At 43.6% G+C, this 12,831-nt stretch overlaps 1 protein-coding gene across 2 annotated transcripts in view; it reads left to right on the top strand.

Annotated features, from left to right (window-relative positions):
• The first annotated feature begins 3,044 nt into the window (after window positions 1-3,044).
• The window catches only part of OTUD4 (OTU deubiquitinase 4), a 48,789-nt gene continuing 39,002 nt past the window's right edge, over window positions 3,045-12,831 (top strand). For both annotated transcript variants that reach the window (XM_030917407.1, XM_030917405.1), the window contains exons 1-3: window positions 3,045-3,821; window positions 9,192-9,275; window positions 12,247-12,297. In XM_030917407.1, coding sequence (XP_030773267.1) covers window positions 3,663-3,821; window positions 9,192-9,275; window positions 12,247-12,297 — 294 coding nt within the window. In that variant the 5' untranslated portion in view covers window positions 3,045-3,662. The remainder of the gene's footprint in view (window positions 3,822-9,191; window positions 9,276-12,246; window positions 12,298-12,831) is intronic.

Below are 12,831 nucleotides of genomic sequence, written 5' to 3'. Positions count from 1 at the left end.
TTTGACTCTTTGGTAAAATAACCCACCTTTTCATCTTTAGAATTCAGAGAACTGGTAAAACCACTGATACTAAACCAGTGATTATTTTCATGAATTGTCAAAATGCATTCATTCTCTATCTAGTAAAGACAAATAATGAAGAATTATATCTGTATTATTTATCTATTGCCATGTAACAAATTACGACAAAATTTAGGAGCTTAAAACAAACACTCTCTCACCCAGTTTCTGAGGTCAAGAATTTCAGAGCTTATCTGGGTAGTTCTGGGCAGGGTTTCTCCTGAGGTTGTAGTCAAGATTTTGGCCAAGGCTGGAGTTGTCTGAAAGCCTGACTGGGCTGGAGGATTCGCTTCAAAGCTGACTCACATGACTGCTGGAGGAAGGAAGGTTCCAGTTTCTTACCAAGGGAACCTCTCTGTCGGTCTGACACATAGCAGCCAGGTTCCACCAGCATGAGTGACCCATGAGACAGGGAGTACGAGAGGGCAGTCAAAATGCCAAAAGTGTCTCTTATAAACTAATCTCAGAAATGACATACCATTACTTTTGCTCTATTCTATTGGTCACTCAGACCAATCCTGTTACAAGGTGGAGGTGATTATGCGTGTCAATACCAGGAAGTGGGAATCACAGGGTGGGGGTCGGGGGTGGGGCATCTTAGAGGCTGCCTACTACAATACCTAACCTTAGGTTGGAAAAAACAAAACTCCATAAAATCTATCGATCTATGAAGTTTAAAAACAATTTAAAAAATTCTGTCTAGTACAATTATTAGTCCTAAAGTTTGTCAGAGTAAACAAACTTAAGGCATTGACTTTGCACAAGGAAAAAAAGTTGGTTGACTCCTTTGCGTAAGTTTAATTTTATAATTTCATTAGGTCTCAAAAGCATTGAATCTTTCAGGTATTGTTTGATTAAAATGATGTCTGCTTAGAGTTCTTTACACAGGCAGAAATGGCTTCCTTAGAATAAACATTCTGTCAGCTCTGGTTTGTTTTATTGAAAAGGTTCAGAAGTTAATGTCAACAAGTAAAGATCCTTTGAAAGTAAGTGAGTTTCTCTAAGTTTTGGTCCAGTTTAAAGACATAGGATCCTCTAATGTTGCTTTAACACTGAGCTATATTTGGGAAGTTGGCATACAGAGGGTCTATCTTGGATTAGGTCTCAAAATACCTAAAGGATTTCCTTAAACAGGCCCAGGGTCAGAGATAACAGGTGCATCACTTCTAATTTTGGAACCAGAAGCAGCCAGCTTAGAGTTAGGCTGTTCTACATTCATTCAGCAGGATTTTAGGTATTACTTTGAGTTTCTCTTTGAGTTTAAAAGGCAAGCTTTTAAACTCAAAAACAAGGGTAATCCATGTTTTAAGTAGTGGCAATACTCAGGATTTGTTTTTTTGTTTTTTGTTTTTAAGCAGAATGAGAAGTATATGCAATGTAAGTGTATTTTAAAAAGAAAAGCAACAGGTTTGACTTGAAACTATATTTTTCTTTTCCTTTTTTTCTTTTTTTTGAGACGGAGTTTTGATCTTGTTGCCCAGGCTGGAGTGCAATGTTGCGATCTCGGCTCACCGCAAACTCCGCCTCCCAGGTTCAAGCGATTCTCCTGCCTCAGCCTCCCGAGTAGCTGGGATTACAGGCATGCGCCACCACGCCCGGCTAATTTTGCATTTTTAGTAGAGACGGGGTTTCTCCATGTTGGTTAGGCTGGTCTCAAACTCTTGACCTCAGGTGATCGGCCTGCCTCCGCCTCCGAAGTCCTGGGATTACAGGCGTAAGCCACCATGCCCGGCTGAAACTATATTTTTCTAAACGTGATTTCAAAGCGTTTCTTTGCTACAACAAGTAAATTTGAGGCAGGGACATTTTTTTCATTTGGGTAACTATGACGTTTGTATTCTCTAAAAGAAGCATCATTTGAGATAGAGTAAACATTAAGAAATCAATTACGCTCCTAGGAAAGTGAATATATGACTGATTGCTTGCACTGAAAATACTGAAAAGTGTGTAAAGTAGTTTTTAAAAAATTTATGTCGTTGGACCCTCACCACCTGGCCTGCTTTGCCCCCATTCCAACGTATTTGACTACATGTCTAAACCTACAGTAACGCTCCCTTTTCTTCTCCCTCTCCTCCACCATAGCCTAAAGACTGAATTAGTTCTTATGATTAACCATGTATTTAAATAAGGACATCACACGTTGTATTTTAGCGAAATAAAATTCTGGTGCAACAGAAGCATGCTGGATTAATTCTTGGTTCTAAAGCATAATTTGACTTTGTCAATTCTCTGTCATTCATCATCGGAGGGTGGGAAGTTGAGCTGAAGCCTCGAACACTGGTGGAAGCCATGGCCAGTCCAGTTAGCATGTTATCAAGCAATTACAAGATGAATTTTTTAAGAAGGAAAAAAAAAAAACCCTAACGTCTTCCGACAGTGACATGTCTCTGTGATGGGGTGCTCAGCTACAGTGACAGGGTAAACAAAAATGTCTTTGGCAAAGCCTTCATCTTGCCGTACGTGAGCTGTACTTCTAATTTCTAATAGGAATCAGCAGTCCACGGTTGATTTATGGACAGAGTGTGTCGTCCCGCACCGTGTCAGTTCCCGGAGCCTCCGCCAATTAGCTCTATTTTCTGCTTAAGCCGTTAAAGCCACCTCCATGGAAACGCCAGGAGAGCAGGCCGGGGGGAAGGGAGCAGACAGGTGCGCCCTCTGGAAAGAAATACACAAAGGGCCGACACTGCGCCGCCGTGCCCTTGGCAACTCCACGCCAGCCCAGCGCGCGCGTTTCCCGCCGCGCAGCGGCAGGGTTGGCGGGCGGCGCGCGCTGCTAGCCCCACGTCGGCTGGCGGAGCCCCTCGGCCTGCTAGCGGACGCGGCGCCAGAGCAGCGCGAAGTCCGCTTGGGGCGGTGGCGGCGGCGCCCGCGCTGTAGGGACTTGTAGTCCGCGCGCCTCCCAGGCGCCTCCCCCGGGTAGGCCGGCCCGCGCGTCCCCGCCTGCCGCAAGCCGACTTCCTGCGGCTGCCAAGACTACACCTCCCGCCGTCCTCTCCGCTGTCGGGCGGAAAGCGAAAACAAATTCTGGGCTGCGAGGTGCTGTTCTCTCCCGGGCGCCCCCACCCGCTCCCCGCCCCTCCGGCGCCCTCCAGCGAGGTGGGGAAACGAAAGGCTGCGTCTTTCTTTTTTGGTTTCCTCGGCTCCCGGCGTGGGGAGTGCGCGGGGGACGCAGGCCTCGCTTCACCTGAGCCGGCCCAGCGTGCGCGCCAGGGGCGGGGGTTTTCTCGCTTCACACCGGTACGGACGAGGAAACTTGTGGGGGCGGCGAACCCCGGCCTGGGTCCTGAGTCAGGCAGCGAGGCCGTCGGGAAGTGACTGCTCACTCTCGGGGTTTTCCTTAATCCCGCTCCCCCCGTTTGTTGTGGGCGCGTGTTCGCTCTGAGGAGGCGGCCGCGTGCGGACAGCCATGCATTAGGCAGGGCTCCCCTATGCGCCCGGAGAGCGCGGACCGCTGCCTCGGGCCGCCGCCGCCTGCCGCCGCTCGCGGAGCCCGAGCCCCAGCCCGAGCCGCCGCCTGCCCCAGGCCGGGGCGTCGAGCAGCCGGCGGCCTAGCCATGTGGGGCTAGCCCTTGCCGCGCCTGGCCTGCAGCAGGACCAGCAACATGGAGGCGGCTGTCGGCGTCCCCGACGGCGGGGACCAGGGCAGCGCGGGGCCCCGCGAGGACGCGACGCCCATGGACGCCTATCTGCGGAAACTGGGCTTGTATCGGAAACTGGTCGCCAAGGATGGGTCGTGCCTGTTCCGGGCCGTGGCGGAGCAGGTAATTGCGGGGGGGGGGGGGGGGGGATGGTGCGAGGGGAGGCGGAGATGGCCCGGCGGGTCTGGGTGGGGAGGCAGCTACGGGCTGTCCGGGCCGCCCACGGCCGGGGCTGCGCGTGCCCTCGCTGTCGTCACAGCGCCCCATTGTAACGCCGGAGTGGGACGCTGCTTTGCGTCTGAAAGGTGCAAATTGAAACTTCAAAGCTCGCAAATTAACGGGGTGTCTCTCTTCTGATGAAGAGGTAATGGGTTGAGGACAACTTGTGAGGCCTGCTCGGAGCTTGTACAGTTGATTTATTGCTGGGGACCTGGCGACATATTTTTCACTTCTGTTCCGCATTCACCTTCCATCCCTTCGTTTAAGAAGCACCACGCTCACCCCACTCCAGTAAAACAAGTGTTTACTATAAGTGGTGGATCAAACTTGACTTGTGGAACATATTTTGGTTTGCTGCTGGACTTTGGAATGTGGGGTAGGCAAGCTCGCCCATGTCACTTGAATCAAATTTGGGCAAACTGCCGTTTGAGAAAATCAACCTTTTACAAATATAGAATATTTTGAAGGATTTGTCTTTGAGTAGGTTCCACCCTTTATTATGGTCTGCTGGGTTGTGTAGGTATACTAAACAGAACTGACTTTTTTAAAAAAAGCCTGTTTTGATGTTGGTAGTGGAAAGGGTACGTGTAACTGGAGCTTTTCAAAACCACTTTCTAACACAGTTGCTCAGGAAGATTTTTCTGATTTTTGTTTTTGAGCGAGCTTATTCCAGTTATATAACACTGTGTTGTAGGTGTGCTGTCACCAAAACCCATCCTGTATTGAAAAATAGCTGCCGAAGTAGCTGGATAAAAGTTTCTGCTCTGGTGTGTCTTTCAGACCTTTCACATGTGCTTTCGTTTGACCTAGGACCTGCTCTCCACACCCCATCGCACACCGCTTCCCTACCCCCCTGTGGGGTTTTTATGATGTTTCTGTTTTCTTTTCCCTCACCTTTTTTGAATGCTAAATAACTTAAAATTTCTATTTGTGAGTAAATCTTTCACTTAACATCTGGAGGCCAGTCCGTTCTCATATTTTTAAACATTAAAAGGCGAGCCATTTATTTGCCATGGGTAGCGGAAAATCTTTCTTTAAAACAAATTGATTTAAGGGACATAAACCGTTGCTTTATGTTGCGGACATTGTCGTTGAAACATTCTTCCAGAAGCTCCCCAAACCAGGCTCTGTCCGTTAGACTTTTCTCATTTTCAATGTTGCTGTGAGGTATGTTCACACCCACCCACTCCCTCCAGTCCTTATTAGTAGTAGGTAAATAGTTTGCCCCATTTGTGAATTTTCTGAGTCTGTATCTGTCTTGTTTCCTTGAACTCCTCAGCACCTCCAGAAGCCTAGGGAAGAGGTGGAAGTGAATTCAGCCCATATTTATTACGTACTGTCAGACCTAGCAAGAGTTTGGTAAGCAAGGAGGTAGAAATAAATGGCGGTAAGGGAAGCTTGGAATTTACTTGGATTTGAGTTATCTGAGTCCTAGTTTATATTGAAGCAGAAAGGTGTGCCTGATTTCCGTAATGCATACTTGGTGGCCTTGATTATACAGATTATACAGAAGCCTCTCTGTTATTGTAGTGGGATCTCTGTTTTTAACTGGAAAGGGGGCAAGAGCTAGTTTACACTAAGAACTGTTTGTTACATCGGGTAACACATTATATTGTGTTTTGTAGTGGGGCTTAGGTTAGGCATAAGGGACTACCCTTCCCAGTTACGTGACTTCGTTTTAGTCTGATGAGCTTAGCTCAAGACCTTGAATTTTGGGAGAAGTTCAGTTATTCAGTAGACTACAGGTATAGCCATCATCACTAAAGGCAAAGTGTGTGTGTGGGAAAGAGGAAGTAATACCAACGTCAGGCTTCCCTTTTAAAATAAGTACCAAGGATTTATATTTTTGCCAACAATTTCTTCTATAAAATCACAAATATTCATCATTTCTAAGAAGGAATCAGAGTAAATAATCTAAGTGGCAGTTTTTAAAGAGGGGAGGAGACTTGAGTTAGAATTTTGGTCTTTCTGTCCGAATTATCTGATTTAGATAGGCCATTTCCTTTTTACACTTGTGGATTTGGGCCTGCCGGAGGCCTGACCTGAATCAGCTCCACAGCCATGGAGCTAAAAATAGGGCACTCTTAGAGGACTTGCTAAAACAGTGTCTCAGCCTTTCCCAGTATTTATCACTATCTTGTCCCAAGTAAAAATGGGAAAGCCTTCTTGTTTGCTTTCATGTATATATTAATTTGCAGAGGTATTTGTCATATTACTTTAATTCTTCCGGAGTGTTCTCAACCTTGCACAATAATTTACATTTTAAAAAGTTGTCATTTAACCTTGCTTTTCTTGCAGTGCTTGACTTTGTAAATTACCAGCACTCTCACACTTTATAGAAGTTGCTAAGAGTTCTGCTTCTGAGCAAGGGGTTCAGATAGATTGTATGTGCCATAATCTTTGTTAAAAGAGGAGAAGAACCAATAAATATGCCTACCATTGTTTTTGATTGAAAATAAGCTTTACTAACTTAGTTTGCCACCTGTTGCTAGGTAAATGGCTTTAAGACTAGCTCCACTTTGCTAATGGCAGAGGAAAGCCCTATCAGATGACACTGTGGTTTATTTATACTAATAATACCTTGATTCATAATAGTGTCTAACATGGCTTCTGTGAAAGAAGTGTTGCTAAATGTCATTTGTTGAATTGGCAAAAAAAAAATTCTTTTTTTTTTTTTGAGACAGAGTCTTGCTCTGTCGCCCAGGCTGGAGTGCAGTGGCACGATCTCGGCTCACTGCAAGCTCTGCCTCCCGGGTTCACGCCATTCTCCTCCCTCAGCCTCCTGAGTAGCTGGGACTACAGGCACCTGCTACTGTGCCCGGCTAATTTTTTTTTTGTATTTTTTTTTAGTAGAGATGGGGTTTCACTGTGTTAGCCAGGTTGGTCTCAATCTCCTGACCTTGTGATCCACCCGCCTCGGCCTCCCAAAGTGCTGGAATTACAGGTGTGAGCCACTATGCCCGGCTGGCAAAAAAACTCTTTGGTGGTTATTTTTATATATAGATAGTTCTTTTGGTCACGGACTCTTAGAATGTATACGAATACAGTTTAATCGTGTCTGAGAATAGCAGTGAAGATAGAATCGGTTAAACTGAAAACCAGTTATTACAATGAAAACAAACTAATTGCTAACCTCAGTAGGTGCATCTTCGGTGTATCTCAGTGTAATAGGACATACTAGGCATCCAGGCAGTTGTGCCGGTTCTGTGGGTATAAATGAGCCTGGTTGTTACCAGGAGAGCTGTAGAATGCACAGCTGGAGCCTCCCTTTTCCCAAATTCTCTACTCACACTAAACGTAAAGGGAGAACCACTCAATTGGATCTGTAACTTTTTTTTCTTTTTTTTCTTGAAACAGTCTCACTCTGTCACTCAGGCCGGAGTGCCGTGACGCCATCTCGGCTCACTGCAACCTCTGCCTCCTGGTTTCAAGCGATTCTCCTGCCTCAGCCTCCCAAGTAGCTGGGACTACAGGCATGCACCACCACACCTGGCTAATTTTTTTATTTTTTATTTTTTTAGTAGAGATGAGGTTTTACCATGTTGGCCAGGCTAGTCTCGAACTCCTGACCTCAGGTGATCCACCCTCCTTTGCCTCCCAAAGTGCTAGGATTACAGGTGTGAGCCACTGTGCCCGGCCAGGATCTGTAACTCTTAAAGCTACTTTCTATTAATATAAATTCTTAAGAGATCTTGATGGTAGTTTGAAATGTGTTATTTTAAGTGTGTGTGTGTGTGTGTGTGTGTTTAAGCTATAACCCTTTAGAGTACAGGAATATGTTTCAGATACCTAGTAATAGAAAAGAATTTTAATCTCCTTTAAGCATGTTAAAGAATTGGGAGCTAGGCCTGGGCGCGGTGACTCATGCCTGTAATCCCAGCACTTTGAGAGGCTGAGGCTGGTAGGTCACCTGAGGTCAGGAGTTTGAGACCACCCTGGCCACCATCGTGAAACCTTGTTTCTACTAAAAATACAAAAATTAGCTGGACATGGCAGCACCTATAATCCAGCTACTCAGGAAGCTGAGGCAGGACAATCACTTGAACCTGTGAGGCAGAGGTTGCGGTGAACCGAGATTGCACCACTGTACTCCAGCCTGGGCGGACAGAGAAAGACTCTGGGGGGAAGAAAAAAGTTGGGAGCTAGCTAGAAGGAAGCATTGGATAAGAAATAGTTGTTTCAGGCTGGGTGCGGTGGCTCATGCCTGTAATCCCAGCACATTGAGAGGTTGAGGTGGGTGGATCGCGATATCAGGAGTTTGAGACCAGCCTGGCCAAGATGGTGAAACCCTGTCTCTACTAAAAATACAAAAATTAGCCAAGCTCTGTGGTGGGTGCCTGTAATCCCAGCTACTCAGGAGGCTGAGGAAGAATTGCTTGAACCCGGGAGGCGGAGGTTGCAGTGAGCCGAGATTGTGCCACTGCACTCTAACCTGGGCAACAGAGCAAGACTTCGTCTCAAAAAAAAAAAATAATTGTTTCAGTTCACCGTTTTAGAATATTGGTAAAAGACCACATGCCAGTAAGTTATCTTTTTGTTGAACTGGTTGTTTAATAGAAGAAAATGAAAACTACAGAGTGAGAGGATCTGGATCATACTTTGTAGGTTGGTACTTTACAATTTGGGCATAAAAACAAATCCCAAACCTCTTGGGATGACATCACACAACATTTTTGCACCCCTTGTGCTGCCTACTTGTATGTTCTTCCTTGTCTTGTAAGCTTGATCACCAGGGAAAGAATGAGTGCCTTAATTTTTCTGAAACCATAGTGGACTTAAATTTTTATATAGAGCGTCTAAGTGGATTCAGAATTAATGGGAAAAATAAATTGGCCTTTTACAGGCTGAAAGCTTCAAAATACATTCCTACTGAAGTTGCCAGTTTGTCTTTTTCAATATGTATAGGATGAGGTTGAGCGTGGCATAGCATGGATTTTGTTAGCTCTTCTTTGTGAAGAGTGAAGTTATTGTGGAGGGATGGCCAAGGGAAGAGAGCATCCTAAATTTGCAAAAATGTCCTACAGGAGAAAGGCTTTTGAAAATTCTTTTCAAAATTTGGCTTAAGAAGTAGTATTGTTTGTATATGTCATGTTTTTGCTGTGCTTGGTTAGAAGAAGAGGTAGGAATGAATAAAGATACCGAAATTTTAGAAAGGGAAATGGAGGAAGACTGATAATCTATTGGTTGTCAGATTATTTTGGGTGTAAAAGAAGACATTAGGTTCTAACTTTTAACTGAATGCTTAATAGTGTGTTTGTTGCCTTTTGTTTTTAGGTATTGCACTCTCAGTCTCGCCATGTTGAAGTCAGAATGGCCTGTATTCACTATCTTCGAGAGAACAGAGAGAAATTTGAAGCGGTAACTTGTAATTTCAAACATGTAATGGTGTCTTGACTTGGATTTACATTTTGGCTTTTAGAAGTGTTCTAGTAGAAATTTCATAGGCTGGATCTTAATGCAGGTTATGAAAATAACACATAAAAAAACTTCTCTATTGAACTTAATCTAGTTATTCAGTTACGTTATTTTCTAGGCTATTTTATGTTTTGCATTTATTTGGACATGTAGAAAGCTACTATGATGGATAAGACGTTGAGCTGTGGGGGATGAAAAGATGACCTGGACAAGGCTCTTGCATACTAAGAGTGGGCGTTGTCTGACATGGTCAGGGAATTGGGGGTGTTGTGATTAATAGTGGTTTCTGTGATTGGCAACTCCCTATAAATTAAAAAAAAAAATTCAGGCCAGGCATGGTGGCTCACGCCTGTAATCCCAGTACTTTGGGAGGTGAGGAGTTCAAGACTGGCTTGGCCAACATGGCAAAACCCTGTGTCTACTAAAAATACAAAAGAAATTAGCTGGGTGTGGTGGCCCATGCCTGTAGTCCCAGCTACTCTTGAGGCTGAGGCACGAGGATTGCTTGAACCCAGGAGGCAGAGGTTGCAGTGAGCCGAGTTGTGCTGCTCCACCACAGCCTGGGTGACAGAGTGAGACTGTCTCAAAAAAAAAAAAAAAAAAAAAAAAAAATTCAGACTTGCAGTGTAAAAAATACGCCGAGTGTAAGTAATGCTGAACGCTTAATTTTATCAGAAGGCATTTATAGGTTTTTAATTTTCAGGGTTCAATGTGAACTCACATATCAGAACACTGTAATTATGTAAGTAGTGATTAATAGTTAATAAAATGTTGTGTAACAGCTTAATACAATTTTTTCGGTAGTATGTGAAATAAGATGCCACAGTGACCTGTTCTCATTTTACATTCAAAGTCTTATAGGATTTATTACTTACTGGTTTGAAGACCTAGAATTATGTAACCTGACAACTTTGGATGTTGTTTCCCCCAGTTGACTGGTAGAGAACATTGATATAATACTTTACAAATGATAGGCTTGAAACCTTGTTTTATTAAAAAAAACTGGTAACGCAGAGGCTAGATAAGAGAGTACAAAGGTTACAAAGGTGTGGTAGAGAAGGGAAGTGGGGAGGTGGAGTGGTCTTTAAATTAATTCTTATTAATCATTGGCCCCAGAGGGTAAAACTGTTGATAATAATGGACATTGCTAACATTGGTTGAGGTGCTTACTATGTGCCAGGCATTAAGATTAAGTGCTTTGCGTATATTTTTTTAGTCCATATAATTTTTTTTTTTTTTTTTTGAGATGGAATCTCACTCTGTTGCCCAAGCTGGAGTGCAGTGGCGTGATCTCGGCTCACTGCAAGCTCTGCCTCCCAGGTTCATGCCATTCTCCTGTCTCAGCCTCTAAAGTAGCTGGGACTACAGGTGCCCGCCACCACCACGCCAGACTAATTTTTTTGTATTTTTATTAGAGACAGGCTTTCACCATATTAGCCAGGATGGTCTCAATCTTCTGACCTCGTGATCCACCCGCCCTGGCCTCCCAAAGTGCTAGGATTACAGGCATGAGCCACCGCTCCCGGCCTTAGTCCATATAATCTTTTGAGGTATGATCAGAGGTTGAAAGTTCCATGGGGAAAAGTTTCACTTTCTGTATACGAACGTTCAAGCAGTTTCATTTGTCCAGAATTGGAAAGAGATACTGTAGAAAGGATTATGCCTTGTTATGACATTGTTCAGCCATGGCATAGATGGACACTTTCTGCCCAGAAAGAAGACTCTCAAATAGGATGCAGGCTTGCGTCAGAATTCTGCACTCTCTTGTAACTTTAAATGGTTCTGTGTTTTTTTTTTTTCCTTAGACCTATAATCATCTAATATAGAACAGTAGCCCTTGATTGGTGGGCTCTTTAATATATATGGCTCTTTTATTATAAATATGTTTTGAAATTTAAGATTTTTTGGCAATTTGACATATAATCTATAAAAGAATCTCAATCTTAAAATCCAAGGGTGCTTAAAAGATTTTTATAGACTAGGGAGTATACTTTAATGTCTTTAAGTATATTACTTTGCTAAATCAACTGGGACTGTAATTTAAATGCAATTGAATTTGGTGGTTCAACGAATGACATTTGGAGATTTCTCAAATGAGTGCGATTGCTATGAAAGAAACGTAAGAAAGGTTGGGTTATTACACAGCTTGAATAAACTTTGTATTTATGTCAAAGTAACAATGAAGCAAGCTGTATTAGAAAAATCCTGTTGATGCTTCAAAATATTTTTAGCCTTACTAGTTCTCATCGCTCTTTCTAGTATCACTGAACTGAGAGACAATGAGTACTCTTATCTGTATTGTTAAGCTATACTATTTCTTAGCTAGTAAGTCAGCCTTTGTTTTATTCCCTTCCACACACTGGCCACTACCAAGTTAAAGAACTGCTTTCATTATATAATTTCTCAGTTCAGAATGTCACCTGCAGTGGCCTTGAATGGCCTTTCCCATCTAGCCTGTAAGTCCTTCCTGGGCTCAAGGCCCTCTGTAAATATGCCCCCATTTGGGTTCTTCTCCCCCTCAGTTCCACAACAGGTTGTCCTGCTCCAGCTGGGCAGATTGCTTGTCTTCCCAACACAGTGTTCCTCTTTCTCCTCATGCCACATTGGCCCTCTCTGTAGAGTATCAGCTGCCTGTTGCCATCCAGATCCTGTCCAGTATTCATCTTGAGTCACTTTTCTTTCAGGGAACCTTTCCTGACAAAATTTCCTTCTTTACATTCTTTTGCATGTTTGTGGTCTTTAGTGATTGCTATATGTTTTCATAATTAGATTATGTACATATTTTCAAATAATACTGAGGTATTTTAGGTTTATGTACAAACAGTAATTCACAGTGAATGTTGTTTACACAGTGAAGCGGTTAACTTTTGACATATATCTTAGATGACATTTCTAATAGATTTATTTTTTGCAGTTTATAGAAGGATCATTTGAAGAATATTTAAAGCGTTTGGAAAATCCACAGGTATGTCACAATCTTCTAGTATATTTCTATTTTTATATATCCAAATAATGTATTTAAAATTCATTAAAATGGAAGATTACTATTACAGTGTATAGAGAAGTGTAAAAGGCTGAAATAATACTGGGGTGATGATTTTCAGAATGCTACGTTGGTGTCTGTGTAACCTTGGACAGGGTGAAGTTTGATTTCTCTCTTTTTTTTTTTTTATTTTTTGAGACAGAGTCTCGCTTCTCGCCCAGGCTGGAGTGCAGTGGCCGGATCTCAGCTCACTACAAGCTCCATCTCCTGGGTTTACGCCATTCTCCTGCCTCAGCCTCCCGAGTGGCTGGGACTAGAGGCGCCTGCCACCTTGTCCGGCTAGTTTTTTGTATTTTTTAGTAGAGACGGGGTTTCACTGGGTTAGCCAGGATGGATTTCTCTCTTTTTTTTTTGAGATGGAATCTCACTTTGTTGCCAGGCTGGAGTGCATGGCACGATCTTGGCTCACTGCAGCCTCTGCCTCCCAGGTTCAAGCAGTTCTCCTCCCAAGTATCT

Source organism: Rhinopithecus roxellana, chromosome 2, assembly GCF_007565055.1.
Source record: "Rhinopithecus roxellana isolate Shanxi Qingling chromosome 2, ASM756505v1, whole genome shotgun sequence".
NCBI classification, from domain to species: Eukaryota; Metazoa; Chordata; class Mammalia; order Primates; family Cercopithecidae; genus Rhinopithecus; species Rhinopithecus roxellana.
Note: the sequence above shows the minus strand (reverse complement) of the source record. Positions and strands in the feature narration are given on the sequence as shown.